General features: G+C 42.5%; 3 protein-coding genes across 3 annotated transcripts; all 3 read left to right on the forward strand.

Moving 5' to 3' along the window:
* Positions 1–107: 107 nt before the first annotated feature.
* On the forward strand, positions 108–1513 carry phospho2 (phosphatase, orphan 2). Its single transcript, XM_048235049.1, has 2 exons — positions 108–197; positions 451–1513. Exon 2 carries the CDS (start codon positions 475–477, stop codon positions 1201–1203), a length of 729 nt encoding a protein of 242 aa, XP_048091006.1. The 5' UTR covers positions 108–197; positions 451–474; the 3' UTR covers positions 1204–1513.
* Positions 1514–2059: 546 nt separating this feature from the next.
* Positions 2060–6166, forward strand: LOC125288657 (kelch-like protein 23). The gene is given in 5 exon segments (XM_048235196.1): positions 2060–2128; positions 3590–4752; positions 4754–4829; positions 5478–5630; positions 5719–6166. Coding segments are annotated over 4 exon segments (1695 nt in total). The 5' UTR covers positions 2060–2128; positions 3590–3597; the 3' UTR covers positions 6030–6166.
* A 1281-nt stretch (positions 6167–7447) lies between these two features.
* Positions 7448–17504, forward strand: ssb (small RNA binding exonuclease protection factor La). Its single transcript, XM_048235668.1, has 12 exons — positions 7448–7535; positions 8237–8295; positions 8763–8866; positions 9327–9501; positions 9850–9957; positions 10180–10283; positions 11464–11535; positions 11629–11671; positions 11940–12077; positions 12349–12535; positions 14984–15109; positions 16162–17504. Exons 2-12 carry the CDS (start codon positions 8239–8241, stop codon positions 16254–16256), a joined length of 1209 nt encoding a protein of 402 aa, XP_048091625.1. The 5' UTR covers positions 7448–7535; positions 8237–8238; the 3' UTR covers positions 16257–17504.
* Positions 17505–18065: the final 561 nt, after the last annotated feature.

Below are 18065 nucleotides of genomic sequence, written 5' to 3' on the forward strand. Positions count from 1 at the left end.
CCTCTTTGATTCTCTGTCAAGCCTGGCAGTGTTTAAATCATAGACAGTAAAATAATTTAGTCACTGGTAGATTTTGAGTAGGCGGGGTTTGTATTGGCCAATCAATGTGCTGTGTGCATTTGCACTCGAAAGCAAACCGGTAGCGGCAATCAAAAGTTCTATCCTGAATGCTGCTGGGTGGCGCACGATTTCGAAGTGTAAGTAGTAACTTTTTTTTAAATCGCCTTATAAGTCAGTCGTTAAATCCTAATCAGGCATTAACTGAACACCGCTTCCCACGGTCATTTTTAGTGGGCTGTTAGAAGATGTAATTTGGATAAGCGTGTTGGCTAGCAAGCTAAGTTAGCTAACGACGAAGGTTTTCTGGTTCTAGAGAATGTAGTTGCACAATAACTTTACTGCTGATCTAGACGTAAGATTCAGGACAATAATGCTGTTATGTTTTCACAGGCCAGTGCGGAAGTCTGAAGAAAGATGAAGACCCTCATGGTGTTCGACTTCGACCACACAATAGTGGATGAAAATTGTGACACTTGGGTCATAAGAAGCACCCCGGACAAGCGCCTGCCAGATTGGCTGGCAAAGACTTATCAGAAGGGGCGATGGACCGAGTATATGGGCAGGGTTATGTCGTACATAGGTGATCAGGGCGTCACATCGGAGTCGATTCGATCTGTCATGCATGCCATACCGTTCACAGACGGCATGGTAGAACTTTTCACATTCATTTCAGGACACATGAATGACATCGACTGCATCATTGTCTCCGATGCCAACATGGTGTTCATCGACTGGATCCTAGAGGGAGCTGGGCTTCGACAAGCATTTGACAAAGTGTTTTCAAACCCAGCCAGTGTCGATAGCCGTGGTTACGTGACGGTTCAGTGCTACCATTCTCACACCTGCGCCAAGTGCCCCATCAACATGTGCAAAAGAAAAATTCTGGAAGATTTTATTGCGACCCAAGACAAAATGGGCGTACAGTATGCCAGAACAATTTACGTCGGTGATGGAGGCAATGATCTCTGCCCGCTTAAGGCAATGCGTGAAGAAGATATTGCGATGCCACGTAAAGGGTATACTCTGGAGCGGTTGGTATTGGTCGGAGTTGTAACCGAGGACGGCACCCCATTGAAGCCGCGCGTTCTAGTATGGACAAGTGCTACTGAAATTCTCAATGAACTGAAAGCTGTCATGCAATAGAACTCTGCGATGCTGCCCCCTCAGTAACGCGATGGAAACACATAAATTGCCAGTTCAAAGTAACAGTAATGATCTGATTATTCACTTCGATTGCTAAGGGCACATATCAGAACATGGTCTAATCAGTGGCCTTTTGTATGTGTTGATTTAATACGATGTCAATATAACGAACAACATGTGATGTAAAGTCAATTTGGCATGCTGAATTTACACATTGCTATATGTTGGGTGTGGTCTTGTCCATAGTGAACAATTGACATGTGATCTGTGTTAACTTTTTATTTTATAATAATAAAAACTATTTAATAAACACGTGGCCAAAATTATACCGTCTCGACGTCGCAATCAGGCACATTCAACACAGAATAGACAATAGCTCGCAACAGAGATGCGGAGAGATTGAGCATAGCCTAAGAAAAGCATTCATTGCAAAAACGTACCACGAACGTTTCGTTTTTCAATCTAACAATAGGCCTAAGCCTAGGTTGCTTCTTGCAATAATTGTAAGCCCATCAGAGATAAGAATCAGAATGCAACTTTGGCTTGTGAGATTATGTGCGACATAGGTCGGTGAGAGTAGGCTATAGGTGATTTAAGGTTACCGGCGGTCGTTGTTGGGTTATTGAACTGGCGCAACCCCCAACATCTCGTATCAGCTGTGTGTGTTCAGTGAGCGCTATTGTGCAAGAGATATCAGGCGCATCCCAGGATGATAACAATGCAAGCGGTGGCCTCAAGCCAAAGAAAGATTTAGGCTAGCCTATATGATGGATGAAGATGCATTGGCTAATTTCCCTTTGATTACGCATTCCTCCCAAAAGCTTGCAGTTATGGTGGCGGTGACTGACATTTTCGGAGCGATGATCTGAAGCCATTCTAGAGGCGACGCGCAGGAGACCGCAGGTGGAGCGCCGAAGCGCCTATTGTGAGCAATGTTTTTGTTTTGGTTCAGACCATTGCCGTAGTAGATATATCGTACAATTTGCTCTTAAACGATTAAGGTTTAGCATACAGCATATAGACAAATTGAACACATATAGCCTACCCCTTATAGAAAATGCTTTTCGCCGAGTGATATCCAAATTTTGGCTAAGCAAGCAGCCATGGTGATTTAAATGTAGACTAGCCTACTTTTCACAGTAACATCTGCTTAGGCTAGCCTACTGCTAAACATTTCCCAGGCGGATTCCGACTGCAACGTTTTTTGCAATACATGGCTGCATAGATTGGCTCATCATAATAACACATTGCCGATCAGTGTTTTAATAAGACATGCATTTATCTATAGCCTGTTGATTAAATCCATTAGGCAAGTTGAGCTTTTCCAACAAATGTCAACAAATACACGTGTAGTCTAACCACTGGGTTTGTTTTGTCTTTGTAACAGACCGTGTAGAGGTCGACAAAGTCGCAGGCACGGCACAGTTCAGATATAGTGGTGTCTTTTGTCTTGACTGCAGGACTACAGGTTACTGTCATTAGCCTACTCCAAAAGGGAGAAAATTCAAGACAATTAATAGGCCTACACAATTAGGCCTAAACATCAAATAAATGAAAAGGCGAGGTGAGAGATGTCTATCAGTCAGGGCACAAGAACCCTGTAGAAGCTTAAATTGATGGATTATTTTGGCCCGACTAAACCATATTCTGTGGTGTTAATGTTAGTCTTTGTATGGAGACACTTATTTCACTCGCTCTGAGACAGTTGACATTTCACCATAAAGCCAGAGGCACTGTTCTCTTATTTCTAAAACTATGGGCACTTCAAGCACACTTAGTTTCTCTTATGCTCTCTATATAACTGCAAAGCTGCAGCAGTTCATTTTTTGTCTGCTGTTTAATTTTGCTGTATGGGGATGGTTCTAGTGTTATTTAATGTCTATCTTCTCTAGTCTTGTTTAAAGATATTGCATATGACCAAAATGTTGTGTGAACAGCATTGTCCAATATGGAGATGTGTAAGGCAAGGTCACTTCAGACCACTTCTTTTTAGTACTGCCATTTAACCACTTGCAATAAGGCTTAATGCCACATCCAGACATTCATGCTTTATATTGCACTTTGTCTCTTGATCATTGACAAGCCATCTAATATAGATAAAGGCGACAATAAAAATGAATTATGGTCACAATCAAGCTATAGAATATGTACATTTATGAAGGTTAGTCTAAGGCACTTTCAAAATCATGGCAATGTGGCTATTATTCTAGAATAAGAAAGACACATGCTCATGCCACGTGACTCCCTTTGTGATAGAAAAAGACACTCTCTGTGCACTTGGACCATACATGAAATCCAGCCTGCTTGTTAATTTTTCAGAAGCATTATTTATTTTTATTAGGTTAAAGTTGTGATTTAACAAGGAACGGTTCTCTCTGTTTTGCAGTGTGCATAATGTCTGCAAAGGGGCAAGTGGGTTACACCTATGAATTCCAGGATGTTTCGCACCCAGCACAATTCTTAGACTCCATGTGGGAGTGTTACACAGAAGGGCTCTTTACAGACGTTACACTGCAGTGCAACACTGGTCAGCTGTTCCACTGCCACAGAGCAGCGCTAGCTGCGCGTAGCCCCTTTTTCAAAGTGATGTTTACAACAGACATGCGTGAGAAGACTGATGGCTTGGTGCGACTGCCGGGCATAGATAGCGAAGTCCTCAGCATGCTCATAGAGTTTATGTACACCTCCACGGTGATGATAACCCAGGGGAATGTGGAGAAGCTCCTAGAGGCTGCGGACATGCTGCAGGTCAGACCGATTAAGACTGCATGTGAGGAGTTCCTGGTGCGTCTTCTGGATGTAGACAACTGTCTGGGCATGCAAGCATTTGCTGAGCACCACGCATGCTCAAGTTTAGAACGAGAGGCACAGAGGATGGTGCTCTTCCAGTTTGAGGAGCTCATCAGCCAGGAGGAGTTCTTGGAGGTCAGCCTTGAGCGCCTTCGCTCCCTTCTCTCCACCAAGAACCTCAACGTGAGGAAGCAGGAGGTTCTGGTGGATGCCCTGATCAAATGGGTCAGCCATGGAGCCCTGACTCGTCTGGGCCTTACCCGGGCCTTGCTGCACTGCATAAACATGGACCTGGATGAAAAGAACTTCTTCAGGAACATCCTAAAGTCCCAAAGGAACTGCTCAGACCTTAGTGGGACAGAGCGGATCAGTTCTGCTCTCATGTCCTCCCTTCTGCCTGGTTTCACCATCACACGTCTCAGCTGCAAGAAGCCCACCATCAGCATGTACATAATAGGAGGCTACCACTGGCATCCGCTCTCTGAGGTCCACATTTGGGACCCACTGTCAAACACATGGGCCCAGGGCACAGATATGCCCGACCACACCCGAGAGAGCTACAGCATCACCCAGCTGGGGCCCAGCATCTATGTCACGGGGGGCTATCGGACAGACAAAGTCGAGGCCCTGAACACCGTGTGGGTGTACAATAGCGACCATGATGAGTGGGCTCCCGGATGCCCTATGTTGGGGGAGCGCTACTACCACTGCTCCGTGGCCATGCATGGGTGTGTGTATGCCATCGGGGGCTACAGACGATGGAGCTCCTACTGCTGAGACGGAATTCTATGACCCACTCAAGAAGAAGTGGTTCCCAGTGGCAAATATGATCCAAGGTACTGAAGACTGAATAAGAAATTATTTTTTAAGGCCCTAATTTTAAAAGTGGGCAATGTGCAAAGTCTGTCAACATGAAAAGTTATTTTGCATGAATAACAATCATCTTGCATGTGGGAGCATTGAGCTGACTCTTTGTCTGTGCTTATGATTGGTTTCTGGGTTTTTGGTTATTTGTAAATTGGCTTCAATGGAAAGACGGACCTGCAGGGCAAAATCAAATTTGCTAATTTGCAAATGTGTTCTTCTGGCTTCACCCTGACTAGATTTAGATTTAGATTTAGATTTAGATTTGGGGCAGCCGAGGCCCACTGGTTATCACTTCGGACTTGTAACCGGAGGTTTGCCGGTTCGAATCCCGACCAGTAGGCACAGCTGAAGTGCCCTTGAGCAAGGCACCTAACCCCTCACTGCTCCCCGAGCGCCGCTGTTGTTGCAGGCAGCTCACTGCGCCGGGATTAGTGTGTGCGTGCTGAGTGTGTTTCACTAATTCATGAATTGGGATAAATGCAGAGACCAAATTTCCCTCAGGGGATCAAAAGAATATATATATGTATACTTATACTTAGATGATTATACAGGGTCAATTCTAATTCTGTATTATTTATGTAGTGTCTAATCAAACAGTTCAACCCTTGCTCTCATAGGTGTGGGGAATGCCACAGCATGTGTTTTACATGATACCATTTATGTAACTGGTGGCCATTATGGCTACAAAGGAAGCTGCACATATGAGAAGATTCAGATGTACAGGGCAGATCTGAATGAATGGAGCATCGTCACCACCTGTCCCCACCCAGGTATGTGGAGCCTTAGTTTGAATGTATTAAGTCTGTTAATAAGTTTTAATACTTATTAATCAAGCTTGTTATTTGTGTGTTCCCCTAGAGTACGGTCTCTGCTCAGTCTCGCTGAACAACAGGCTTTATGTGGTAGGAGGCCAGACCACTGTGACAGACTGCTACGACCCAAAAACAGACAAGTGGATCAAACTCTCAGACATGAAAGAGAGGAGGATGGAGTGTGGTGCCGTAGCCATGAATGGCTGCATTTATGTGACTGGTGGTTACTCATACACCAAAGGCACATACCTGCACAGCATGGAGCGGTTCGACCCAGAACAGGCCACCTGGGAGATTGTGGGTACACTGCCCAGTGCAGCAAGATCACATGGATGTGTTTTTGTTTACAATCTGTAGCATGGAGTTGATGCATAATCCTGGAGTATAAGTATATATACTCTTTTGATCCTGTGAGGGAAATTTAGTCTCTGCATTTATCCCAATCCGTGAATTAGTGAAACACACTCAGCACACAGTAAATACACAGTGAGGTGAAGCACACACTAATCCTAACGCAGTGAGCTGCCTGCTACAGCGGCACTCGGGGAGCAGTGAGGGGTTAGGGGCCTTGCTCTTCTTCAGCTGTTCCTACTGGTTGGGGGTCAAACCAGCAACCCTCTGGTTACAAGTCCGAAGCCCTAACCAGTAGGCCACGGCTGCCCCACAAGAAGGAGAAGAGTAGGGTTGGTTTAGGGTGTCTCGGAGCATAACAAACAAAAACAAATCACATTGCAAAAAATCAAAATGACATAAGGGACATAAAACGGCACCTGCAACACAAGAAGGGAGACGGAAAAGAAGACATCAAGAGAGTGTCCAGTTAATTGCGTTAAGTACAGACATCTGTACGCTCGGAAGCTAGCAACCCCCACGTCAGCACATCCTGTTTCATCATCTGTTCATCATAGCAACAGCACTGACCCAAACAGTATAAAAGAGTAGGTGGTGTTGGTTTGCCGAATCTTGGACCCGGGCTGACAGGAGGGTTGTTGTCAGTTTCCATTCATAGTCACTCAGGTTTTTTTTTACATGATAATTAGTCTGACTGTTAATAGCCAAATACGTGGGCCAAAAAGAGAGTGGTGTGTGATTAATAATGTAACGTAATATGATACCCATAGAGACTGAAAGGTTATTTTGAAAATGCAAATTCTCATCAAAAGAAACCTGTTCTAGAATATGGAGAATGTCATGCCATGTCATACCAGACACTGAAAGATTTGTGTGTCAACCAACGGTCTGTGTATACTCAGGGAACATTTTCACAGCAAACCTCAGAAAATATAGAATAGAATGTCTGTTATTATGATTTATTTTTCTCTCCAAACATTTTTTATGGTTCAAAGGATTTATATAATGAACATTTAAGTCAGGTGTTTTCATAAATGTTCATAAATGACAACCGTAACATTGACTTTTAGTGTGTGTGTGTGGCATTTTATGTAGCAACTTGATGTTTATGTATTGTATGTGAACATGCATTGATGACATCTTTGATGTGGCAGAGTACATAGACCATCAATTTAATCAGGATTCAACTATTGAATCGGGTCATGTTTTATCTGGATGAATGGAATTTTATGTATGCCTACTGTAGCTCTTTTTCTTGTGTCAGTCTGTTTCATCCCACTTATTTATATATTGAAACATGAGTAAAAGGTGTGTACACATTTTTTGGGGGGTGAAAATAAAGATTTTTGCCACTGTTTTATGATGCATAACTTGGTGGATCCTTTCTGGGAATGACCGCTAGGTGTGCTCTCACACACCTCATGCCTCATATGACGTGAAGCAGAGCGCGTTGGTTTATGGGACGGTGAAACGTGAGTCATCTAACTTCCACGAGACGGACTGCAATTTCAAGTAAGCATAGCATTTTGAACGATTTGTAGCATGTTATTAGTATTCTACTGTATTGGTTGTTCGATCGTATATTTAGCGTGAATAGTAATTTCACAATGTACTCTGTGTGTAGCTGATAGTCTGGTTTAACTAAGTGGTGAAGAAACGTGCCTAAAGCTAGGAGGCTGAAAACGTGCATGTCATCATACACGCATTTAGTCCAAACTACAAAGTAACTAAGCATTTTTCGCCAAAATGTGTTATATGTATGACAGTACGTCTCGGTAAAATATATTCTTTATAGAGTGATGGTAGTTAAGTGGTGCGTGCCGTCTCCAGGAACATGCGCTACTGGCGAAAGCCTGAGTTGGGCTAATATGCACCGGCACGGAGCAGAACTAACAGTAGTCGGTCTTTATCAGATTGTTAACTGTATTAGTTCAAGAGTTTTCATCTATAACTTTGTTGAAGATATTGTTAGTATCTGCTAAGCTAGGAGAAAGGCCTATACTGCTAGTCATGCATGTTTACTTTGTACTACATCAACACGTGGGCCTTGCTTACATGAGCTAATAGCTAGCTTTGCCTTCTAACGCCAAACGTTGAAGGTGCGTCTGCGACGGCACTCACCTCCGACCTGTTACGTGTAGGCTACATAACAATAACCACGAAGTAAAGATTACATTAGGTCCCTTATACATCCATTTTCCAAACACCTGCAGAAATGGCAGAAAATCAAGAGCTTTCGCCGCTGGAGAAAAAGGTTGCTGATCAGATTGAGGTAAGCGAAGTAACACTTGTGGCTGTTTATGTATCGATACATGTGGTAAAGTGTGTCTTTTTCGGCATCCTCCAAACTTCAAAACGTATGGGTCTATTAGGCTAAAGCCTCTGTTCTAAGGGTAAAGATGTTATGAAACTGAATGCACTTCTACCCGGCACACCGGATGTGTGTGTTTGGATGATGGGGCCTAACTTAATTGAAATGCCAGCACCGCCAATCTATTGGCTGTGTTTTGCAGCTGCCCTGTCAACTGCACCTATCTCTTAATGACGAAACTACTAATAAGCTTTCAGCACATCTTAGCTGTAACCAGACTGTCAAATATGATGCTGTTATGATATGAAGAGCAGATATAGATAGATAGATACTTTATTGATCCCCAAGGGGAAATTCAAGGATGTCACTGTATTCTATTGCACACCTTTTGAGGGTCATTGTACTATTTTTTTTTTTTTTTCCTTCAGTATTATTTTGGAGACCACAATCTTGTCCGAGACAAGTTCCTGAAGGAACAACTTCAGGTAGATGATGGATGGGTTACACTGGAGACTATGTTGAAATTTAACAGGTGAGTTCAGTACTACTTAAAAGTCAAGTCAAGTCAGTTTTATTTGTATAGCGCATTTAACATGCACAGAGTGCAACCCAAAGCGCTCCACATATAAGACATTGTCATTGACATATAGACTAACAAAGACAATAGCGGAAGGAGCGGCGTAGTTGCCAGCGTACCCGTGACACCAAGACATACAAGACAGACAACAAACAAATTAATAAATAAAATAAATGTAAAAAATTAGTCCAATTTCCAACCGATAAAAGCATGTATGTGAATTTTTTTTATTTATTTATTTATTTTTGAACAGCAAATTGTAGGATTATTATGGAACACCTATATGGTCTTCTCATGACCACAGTTCATGAAATGCTAGTTTAAGTTATATACTAACTAAAGTGGTTTCATAGCAGTACTGTTTCTACAGTCAAATCTAGATAGCAGATTTCACCTCACTTTTTTGAACATGTAGGTTGAAGAGTTTAACAACAGAGGAGTCCGTCATTGTGGAAGCTCTGAGGAAATCCAAAACGGGTCTGTTGGAAGTCAGCGAAGACAAAACCAAAATCCGCCGCTGCCTCAGCAAGCCCCTCCCAGAGATGAACGACGAGTATAAAGATGCCCTCAAGCACAAGTCTGTCTACATTGTGAGTCAACTGTGCGTGTCTGTGTCTGTGTATGTCCGCTCACAAACTACTGATCCAGTGTACTTGTTAATTGTATACAAAGTGGAGGGTCACCATATCTTGGACCACTTACATGTTCTTCCAGATCTGATTCAGAATGCAGATGCTGCAATGTGGTTTCACTTCGGTTAATATTGTGTGACAGTGGCCAGGCACTGCAGTCACCTGACTTCTTTTGTTTTCTTATAGGACTGTTAATGGGTACTATTGTGGAATATACACTATATAAGGATGCTCAGTTTGCGTAGTTCATACCGAGAGCTTTTTAGAACTTTTTCTCTTATTCATTTGTTGTGTCTGTCCTTACAGAAAGGGTTTCCTTTGGATACCACCCTGGATGAAATCAAGGAATGGTTAAGTGACAAAGGCACAGTTGAGAATATCCACATGAGGAAAGGACCCTTGAAGGCTTTCAAAGTAAGATTTTTGTTAAGACCGTACTTTCTTGTCGTCAACCTCTTTTGGCCTGTTGTATTTCCCACCTGGAATAGTGACGGCATAAAGGTCTTTGAGTCATTTGTGAGCAAGTTTAAAAGTTGTCTGCATCATCTTCACTGTGGACCTCTTCTACAGGATGCTGATTCATGGTGATGTGGAGTGGAGGAGTGTCATGCTAAGCTAACCAGTTTGTGTCCCTAGGGCTCCATCTTCATGGTCATGGAAACAGAAGAATCCGCCAAGAAGTTTGTTGCCCGCGACGATGTCAAGAAGTTCAAAGACAATGACATGATCGTCCTCATGAAGTATGCTATCCCCTTGTCCACCTCTTAGCTACCATTGTTATCTTTTAGATGGATATTTAATAGCAAAGTGTCATTTTTGCCAATCTAGTTCTTATAAATTCATACCTGATTTCTGATATTGATTGCAGTCATACACAAAACAGGGTTTTCACTGGATGTTAAAGTCTAACATTTTATTATTTGAATTTTAGGCCTTAAAAGTGTTAAATCCATTGACATATTGTGCAGTAGGTCTTAGATGTGTTTACTGTAACTGTGGTTACTGTACTTCAACAGCAGCCATTTAACTCATTGAATGCCAAGCTGTTTTCGGAAGCTTTGTCCTAGAGTGCCAGCAATCTAGACCATTGTTGATGATTTTTGTACAGCCACAGCATATTCTGTTTTATAGCTATGAACACATACAATGGCTCGCTTTGAAAGGTGAGACTTTAAGCTCTCAGTGGGTGCAAACCGTAGTATTTCTACACCTCTGTTCCTGAGAAATCCCAAGCTAAACAGTGGCTAGTTTTCATCAAAATCGCTTTTTTTTTCTAGAAATGGAGATATAACGCCTTTCATGAAATATGAAGCTGCCTGTAAAGTTTCCCGGAAGTGACCTGGCGAGACTGCCACCCAGTGATAGACCCACCTAAAATGGCCTGGTTTTTGAGCTGACGTGCATGCGTCACTGATTCGACCCAAAGCGGCAACCGAAGTTATGATAAAATGTCCAGATTGTGCGTTTTCATGAGTTTTCGATCGTCATATATTTCATTTCCATTCATCAGAGTTCCCAAAATCACATATAAGGTGTGTTAGAGTGTCTAGTTTCGTAATTAAAAAAAAAAAGCTAAAAATGTAATATTACGTTTTTGCCACTCAACGCATAGGAAGGAAAACACTCAATGAGAACATTTTTGGCAGCACAGATCTTAGTTCAATGTTGTAGTTCTTTTCCACAATGGTATCGATATAACACAATGTCGACTACAAGTGATCTAAACTTTGCAACCCGTATTTATTTACTTTGCTAGAAAATCTGGGGCTCTGGTTTTCCTATATGTTTTTTCTAAATGTTAAGGCTGTGAAATTGGGCTTAAGTTTCATTCACAATGATCCTTAAAAAGGTCTGAAAAAGTTAGTTTTTGAACATGCATAAACCCTTTGTGGTACTTAGTTGTGTCGTGCTGTGTTTCAGAGAGGACTACTTCAGCAAGAAATCAGAGGAGAGAAAGCAGGGCCGAGTAGAGGCCAAGGCCAAAGCCAAGACGTGAGTTTGTCCTTCACCTTGAGAATGCTTTGGGCTTGTCAGATCCTTCAATAGTAATTATATGGCTTTAACCTGTACTCCTTTCCCCTCCAGTGACAAGGAAGAGCAGCAGAAACAAGCAGAAGAGGAGGAGCTGGTGAGTGAGGTTTTGTGTTTGTTTTTCAGACTGCAGAGTACACATTGGGCTGGTTTCCTGTACATCAGTGAAGCCTAGTCCTCAATGGAGACTTCCATTGAGGAAAAAAAGTGTTTAGATTAGGATTAATCCATGCACAGGTTACTGGCCCATTGTGTGTCTGTGTGTGTGTGTGTGTGTGTGTGTGTGTGTGAGCGTGCATGTGTGGTGTGTGAATGTGTGCATGTAGTGAGACACTTTCTTACTTTGCCTGTTCTGACTGTCTTAGAAATCCCTGGAGGAGCAGAAAGGCTGCTTGCTCCGTTTTAAGGGCGACCTGGGTCAGACGTCTCGGGAGGACTTCCACGAGCTGTTCGCTGGCCACGCCGAGATCAAGTGGATTGACTTTGCCAGAGGGGCTAAAGAGGTGAGGCCAGAGGGCCTACTGGCCAGTTTCCTCAGGGTGATATCGTAAACTGGGTTTAAATGTCACTCCGCAGAGCCTAGTTATGTACATACTCTACAACTGCTGTGGGTTTATTTAACTTGTTCACTGCACAACTTAGCCCACTTAGCTTTATGTCAGTTATGTTTAGTGTGTTGGTTAGTATGAAGTTGTACTTTTTGACGTAAGGAAGGAGTGTCTGGTGGTTTCCCTGGCGATTGAGGGCTCTCATAGTTTCTTGTGCTTTCCTTAGGGTACCATTCTGTTCAGGTCCAAGGCCAAAGAAGCCCTGGAGAAGGCCGAGGCAGCGAAAGGGGGAAAGCTGCAGATGAAGGAGAAGGATGTGGAGTGGGAGGTGTTGGAGGGCGACGTGGAGATGGACACACTGAAGAAGATCATCGAAGACCAACAAGAGTCGCTAAACAAACGCAGAAGCCGAGGTACTTCAGCACTGACACTATATCCCCTGCTACATTTGTTATTGAAATGCGTCTTGGGTGATCCGATCACAAGTGGTAAGTTCTAAATTGTAGAGATGCACCGATTGCAATTTTCTGGGCCGATTCCGATTTTTCATAGAGTTTGATCTGCCGATTCCGATTTCATTTCTTCTAACCATTTTACAGCACACACACATAGTTTTTTCTATCTTTTCTTTGATAGAACATGTTAATATAGACATGTAATCAACTTATCAATAATGAAATGGCTGTTAAAAAAAATGGAACTGGTGAGCAGACAGATTCTTCTTCAAGTCTAACTTTAGTTGCAGTATCAAATTATGGATTAAGTTAAGTTATGGAACACCCATTTTATTCTTCTCACATCCAATATCCAACTAAAGATATAAGAAAAATTGTCATGATCCATTTGAACATGCTACCATGTAACATATTTTCATATGCATTGATGAATTTATGGGAGGGTGAGGGGAAAAATGGTTGTAGCCTAGGCTATCACCAAACACAGGGGAGGAGTGCTAATAGCGATTAGGTGCTCCACCATATATGAAAACAGTGCATGTCTGTTTTGCGGTGAAAAAATTAAATCCAAATTCCGGTTAAATGCATCAATTAGGCTATAGGCCTAGAAACTAGAGAAGGCTGATTCAGTATTCAGAGCATCAGTTTTCTTCATTGTAGGCTACTATGTTAAAAGCAACTTTAACGTTTGTTTGCCTTTCTAATAGGCTATCATTTGTTCACTTTCACGACATCCACTTCTCAATCTACTAGGGTATTTTAAGGCATAGCCCTAGTCTACGTGCAGTAAATAGTTCCGAGTATTTTTTTTTAAGTGTAGTAGAACTACTAGGGCTACTGTATGTTGCTGCTTGTTGACATCTTATTATGTAGCCTATGATCGCTAAACTTTGATTATTTTTAATGTCGCAATCGGTTATCTCCGTTCAGCAGCGCTTGTGGTTCAGCTGTGGGCACGCAATTAGCGGTGATGAGCGATGTTTACGTAGCCTAATGAAGTGACGGCTTAGTAAATTCCACGCAGTAGGCCAATGGCAAAGCACAGCGTTTGCTGCATAGAAAAACTCAGTAGCCTATTAGCGCTTTCTTTGTAGCCCTACATCCAGCCCTGAGTGTTGGCCTGGTTGCTAGCTTCTTCAAACTTTGCAAATTCAGCTGGGTGTTGTTACAATTGTGGCGCACAAGTGCATTTGACCGGGATAAAATCGGCATGTCTCAGACTGACCGGCCGGTCGCCGGTCATGGCCGGTCATGGCCGATCACGTGAAAATCGGCCGATTCCGGTCACCAGCCGAACTATCGGTGCATCTCTACTAAATTGTAAACAATCATCCAGACACATTGTGATCCGATCACTCAAACCACTTGCTGAGGTGGTCTGCATGCATTTAAAGGTGCGATTTGTAGGATTGTTACCTAACGTTCTGTAGGCCAAAATCAAAACACTGGTGAACGTTCTCAAGACTACCAGACGCGAGCCTCTTCTGGGTTGCCAGAGGTAATGAAGACTTAGCTAACGTTAGTTGACCTGCAGCTGCTTTAACGTTTCTCCAACCATGACCCAGCTACACATTACGGAAACAGTGAAAACAAAAAATACCTCTCTAACCAACATAACAGCGATGCAGATGAAGTTTAGCCTAGGCTACCTGTTGTGGAGAAATATGGCCAGCTCTGCGTCAGACTTGATATTCTTTGTTTGATGAAGACGTCACCATCTCAGGAAGCTCCTCCAATGTCCACTTAATTTGTTTCTGGTTTTAATTTTGGAAATTTGCCTCCCTCTCGTAGGCGTTCATGACTACAACTGACAGCTGTTGACAGTTGGCCTTTGCTAATTTGGCAACCCAAATAGGAAGATCGCTAGCCCATTATTAATACGCTATTCTAGAATTAATCATTCAAAACATAAACGAAAATTCCAAGAGATTCCGCCCCGTAACTTTTTTTTTTTTTTTTTTTTTTTTTTCATGGGTTTTACGGGTTCGAGTAATGTTGTCAAATAAGCCATTACTTCAATTCATCGTGTTTTCTTACTCTCTGACAACATATGGTGATCATTTTTGGAATGGTTACAGTTTATTTTCCATTATTTCCTACATACTGGACCTTTAACTACATATCTTCTGTAGTGTAGATACACGTTGTGTTTTCGGTAGTGTAATGGGAGTTCTACTGAATGTAACGTTGGCAGTACCTGAATCTAAACACAGGTGGTCAGCAGCATCTCTGGCTGTACATCTTGAATACATGTGTAAACAGTGATTGTCAATGGTAAGACCAGAAATTTAGCATTGACCCACTGATTAGGCATCAGTGGCAGCCATGTAGCTGTGTTTTTGTTAGTTTTGTGGTTCCAGTCCCTCAGATGGGCCCAAGCTCATCTCCCCACCCTCCTCCCTCCAGGTGGTCACAGGGGCGGTAGAGGCAGAGGACGAGGCGGCCGCGGCTGGGACCGAGGAGGAAGAAACCATCAGCCCCAGGGCAAGAAGACCAAATTCGACAGCGATGACGAGGATGGCGGTGACCGCAGTAAGTGTCTCCATGATTCAAGCTGTTCCATTAAAAGGATCATTGTTTCTCTTGTTTTTACCAGTTAACAGCATTTTAGTTGACAAATATTAAGTTTATTTTTGTCCATGAAAGGATTTTAAAGGGACACCAGGCAACGTTTTCGTGTTTATTAATCATCTTTGTAAGTTGGTATATGGTTAAATGACTCATTATGGGGCAAATGAAGGCTCTCTCGCCCGCCCCTACTGCCTGTAGGAAGAATATCCCACTTGCAAGTTCGGTGTATCCTACCCGCCGACCGAAGCAGGATCAGTTTACAGCACAGCTAACGAAACGCTAGAGATTGTTGCAAACGTGTGTATAATGGCAGAGCCGGCGAAGAAGCATCGAAAATGCTTGACTGAAGACGCAAAGAAAAGGAGAAAAAGCATCAGGCTTGCCTGGTGTCCCTTTAAAACTGAGTTTTCTGACCTGTTTGATAAATTCATGTATTTGTTTAATTCATGTATATAAGGGTGTCACGATTTCGGTTTTAAGTTGAATATCAATAGAAATGACATGATCTCAAACTTCGAAATCAAAGGTAGAATTGATGCTGCAGCCACCCCCAATGTCACATCCAGCATGCATGCCAAGAGGGCAAAAAACATACACGAGTGTTGAAGTGCGGCACGGCAACATTATCTAAGTTGCAGCCACTTAGAAACGCATCAACTAAACTCAAACCCCCCGCTTCTCTGAAATCACCTTTGTGGAAATATTTTGAGGTTCATGCATTCATGTCTGTTAATAAACAAGAAATGCGTTGATAGTAGAATAATTAAGAAAAAGATCGAAAATTGAATCGTGACTTTAAAATCGATTTGGAGAGCTTGGATTTTAAAAGGATTCTACAAACTACCCGTCGACACACTGTTAACAACAATATGTGATTAAGATTAGGTTTGGGTTAGGTGAAGGCGATGTAATTGTTCAGTAGCATTTTTAGACTGGATCACTAAGGTCTCTGTCAGTGGACATATCCAAGTAAGGTGTTGGCTAATATTGTTCCTTGTGTTCTCCCTCTGCAGAGCACACCAGCCCAAAGAAGAGAGCACTGGAGTCCAATGGGAAAAAGGCTGAAGAACCAGCAGCCAAGCAAGTCAAAAGTGAAAATGGCTCATAAAAACAAGAGCGATGCTCTTTCAGTTCCTTTTTTTGTACTGTACAGTAGACATTTGCCTTCCTGCATACAGAGAGAGATGTGTTCTCGCTATTCCAAGGAGGGCTTTCAGTACTGTCTAACCCTGTCAACATCCTCACCATAACACATCAGTAGAAAGACCATAAGAAAAGGCCTTTGCCCCATATCCACCTCTGTCAAAAACGTGACTCCACCAATGCAGACATTCTTACAGGCTAAAGAATTTTGATTGGCTAGAGTACATCTGTGACAGAGCCATGAGGTGTTTTTTTTTTTTTTTTTTTTAAATCTTTAATGAAAAGCATCACACCCAACATACTGCATCTTTAAAGAAGAATTTAAATCTGTAAAGAAGTTCTGTGTCGGTCCACTTTTGTTTTACTTGATCAGGCACAGTGAGGAAGGTAGATATGTTGTCTGTGGTTGCAAGACAGACCTGAAATTGATTTGAATCCTTTCCCTGTACAAAACTTTTTAGACACATGTTATTGCGCTGGAACTGGTTTCTGTACTCACAAAACAAGTCAAAAGCTTCAGCCTACATCCTACCGGCATGTGTGATGGGAATTCATTTTAAGAAAAGATTGTTTGGCCCCTCAGGTCGTGGGATAACTGGGGCTTCTCTCATTTCTGTGGCATATTGTCATCTCATTATTTTGAGCACTCTGGCAATGAATCCAGGTCCCCTATTGGATTTCAAGATGGTTGATGATTCTGTTTCCTTGTGTTTTTCCCATTTAACTGTTTTGCGTTTTCGTTGTACCTACCTAGATGCCCACTCCCCTCTGTCCAGGTTCATGTCCTCATGACCGTGTGTTTGTTCTTTTTGAATGGTCTTGGTTGCCAGGCGACAACGAGTAAACTGATGCCAGGTTGGCCAAGTGGTGAGTGGAAGACTAGAGTGGCACCACTGAGTCCACAGGCTCCCCACTCCCCTTCTGTCTTCCACTCTTGGTCTTGTCGTTTCCTACTTCAACCTCACGGCAATGTTAGGTTAGCTATTCCATACTAAAAGAAAACAGCAAGTGCCATTTTTAAATGTTTTTTTCTCTCTAATAATGTGTTCATATACTTTCGAGGAATAATTCCCATGCAAAGCACTCATACTTGCTTTCCAGTTTTGACAACAGTTCTTTTTTAAATCTTTTTTCCCCTTGTGTGATTGTGTTCAGCAGAGTGCATCTTATGTATCTTATTTTGAATAACAATAAAAGTGACGTACACCCATCATTAGGAGGACAACTGGTTATTTTCTTGTATCCTGAGTTGACACAACCCCAAAGGCTATTTGGTTGTGTTCACTCCTAGTTACAATGTTAATGTATCATACATCTTGTGGGCTCCTCGTCCTCACGTCAGTCATAGGTGGGCTCCTCGTCCTTCAAAGCTGGTGCCTAATCATTACACAATTTCATGGGGGATTAGGAATATTTTAGGAGGCATGTATGTATTGTTAACCATGGCTGTAAGTCAGGCTTGCAGTTACCACAGATGCCCAGTAGGGGGTTCTGTGGCTCCACAAAACAGAAGCGTCTTTAAAATTCAAACGGCGTGGTTGAGTGCCTTCACCTCATAATTGGTAGCATTTTCTCTGAGGACATTGTCCCACCACTGCCCCCCCCCACCCTCCAACAGTCTCACTCGCTTACTGGCTTGTTTGCCTCCATAATTGCCTCTTGCATATTCTGAAAACTACATAAATTCGCAGCTTCAGGCTGTCAATCCAATCCTGTTTTTTTTTTTACTGGCATGCATGGCTTCCATCACTCAGTGCTGCTGCCATTGTTTTCC

The sequence above is a fragment of the Alosa alosa genome, chromosome 23, assembly GCF_017589495.1.
Source record: "Alosa alosa isolate M-15738 ecotype Scorff River chromosome 23, AALO_Geno_1.1, whole genome shotgun sequence".
Classification (NCBI taxonomy): Eukaryota; Metazoa; Chordata; class Actinopteri; order Clupeiformes; family Clupeidae; genus Alosa; species Alosa alosa.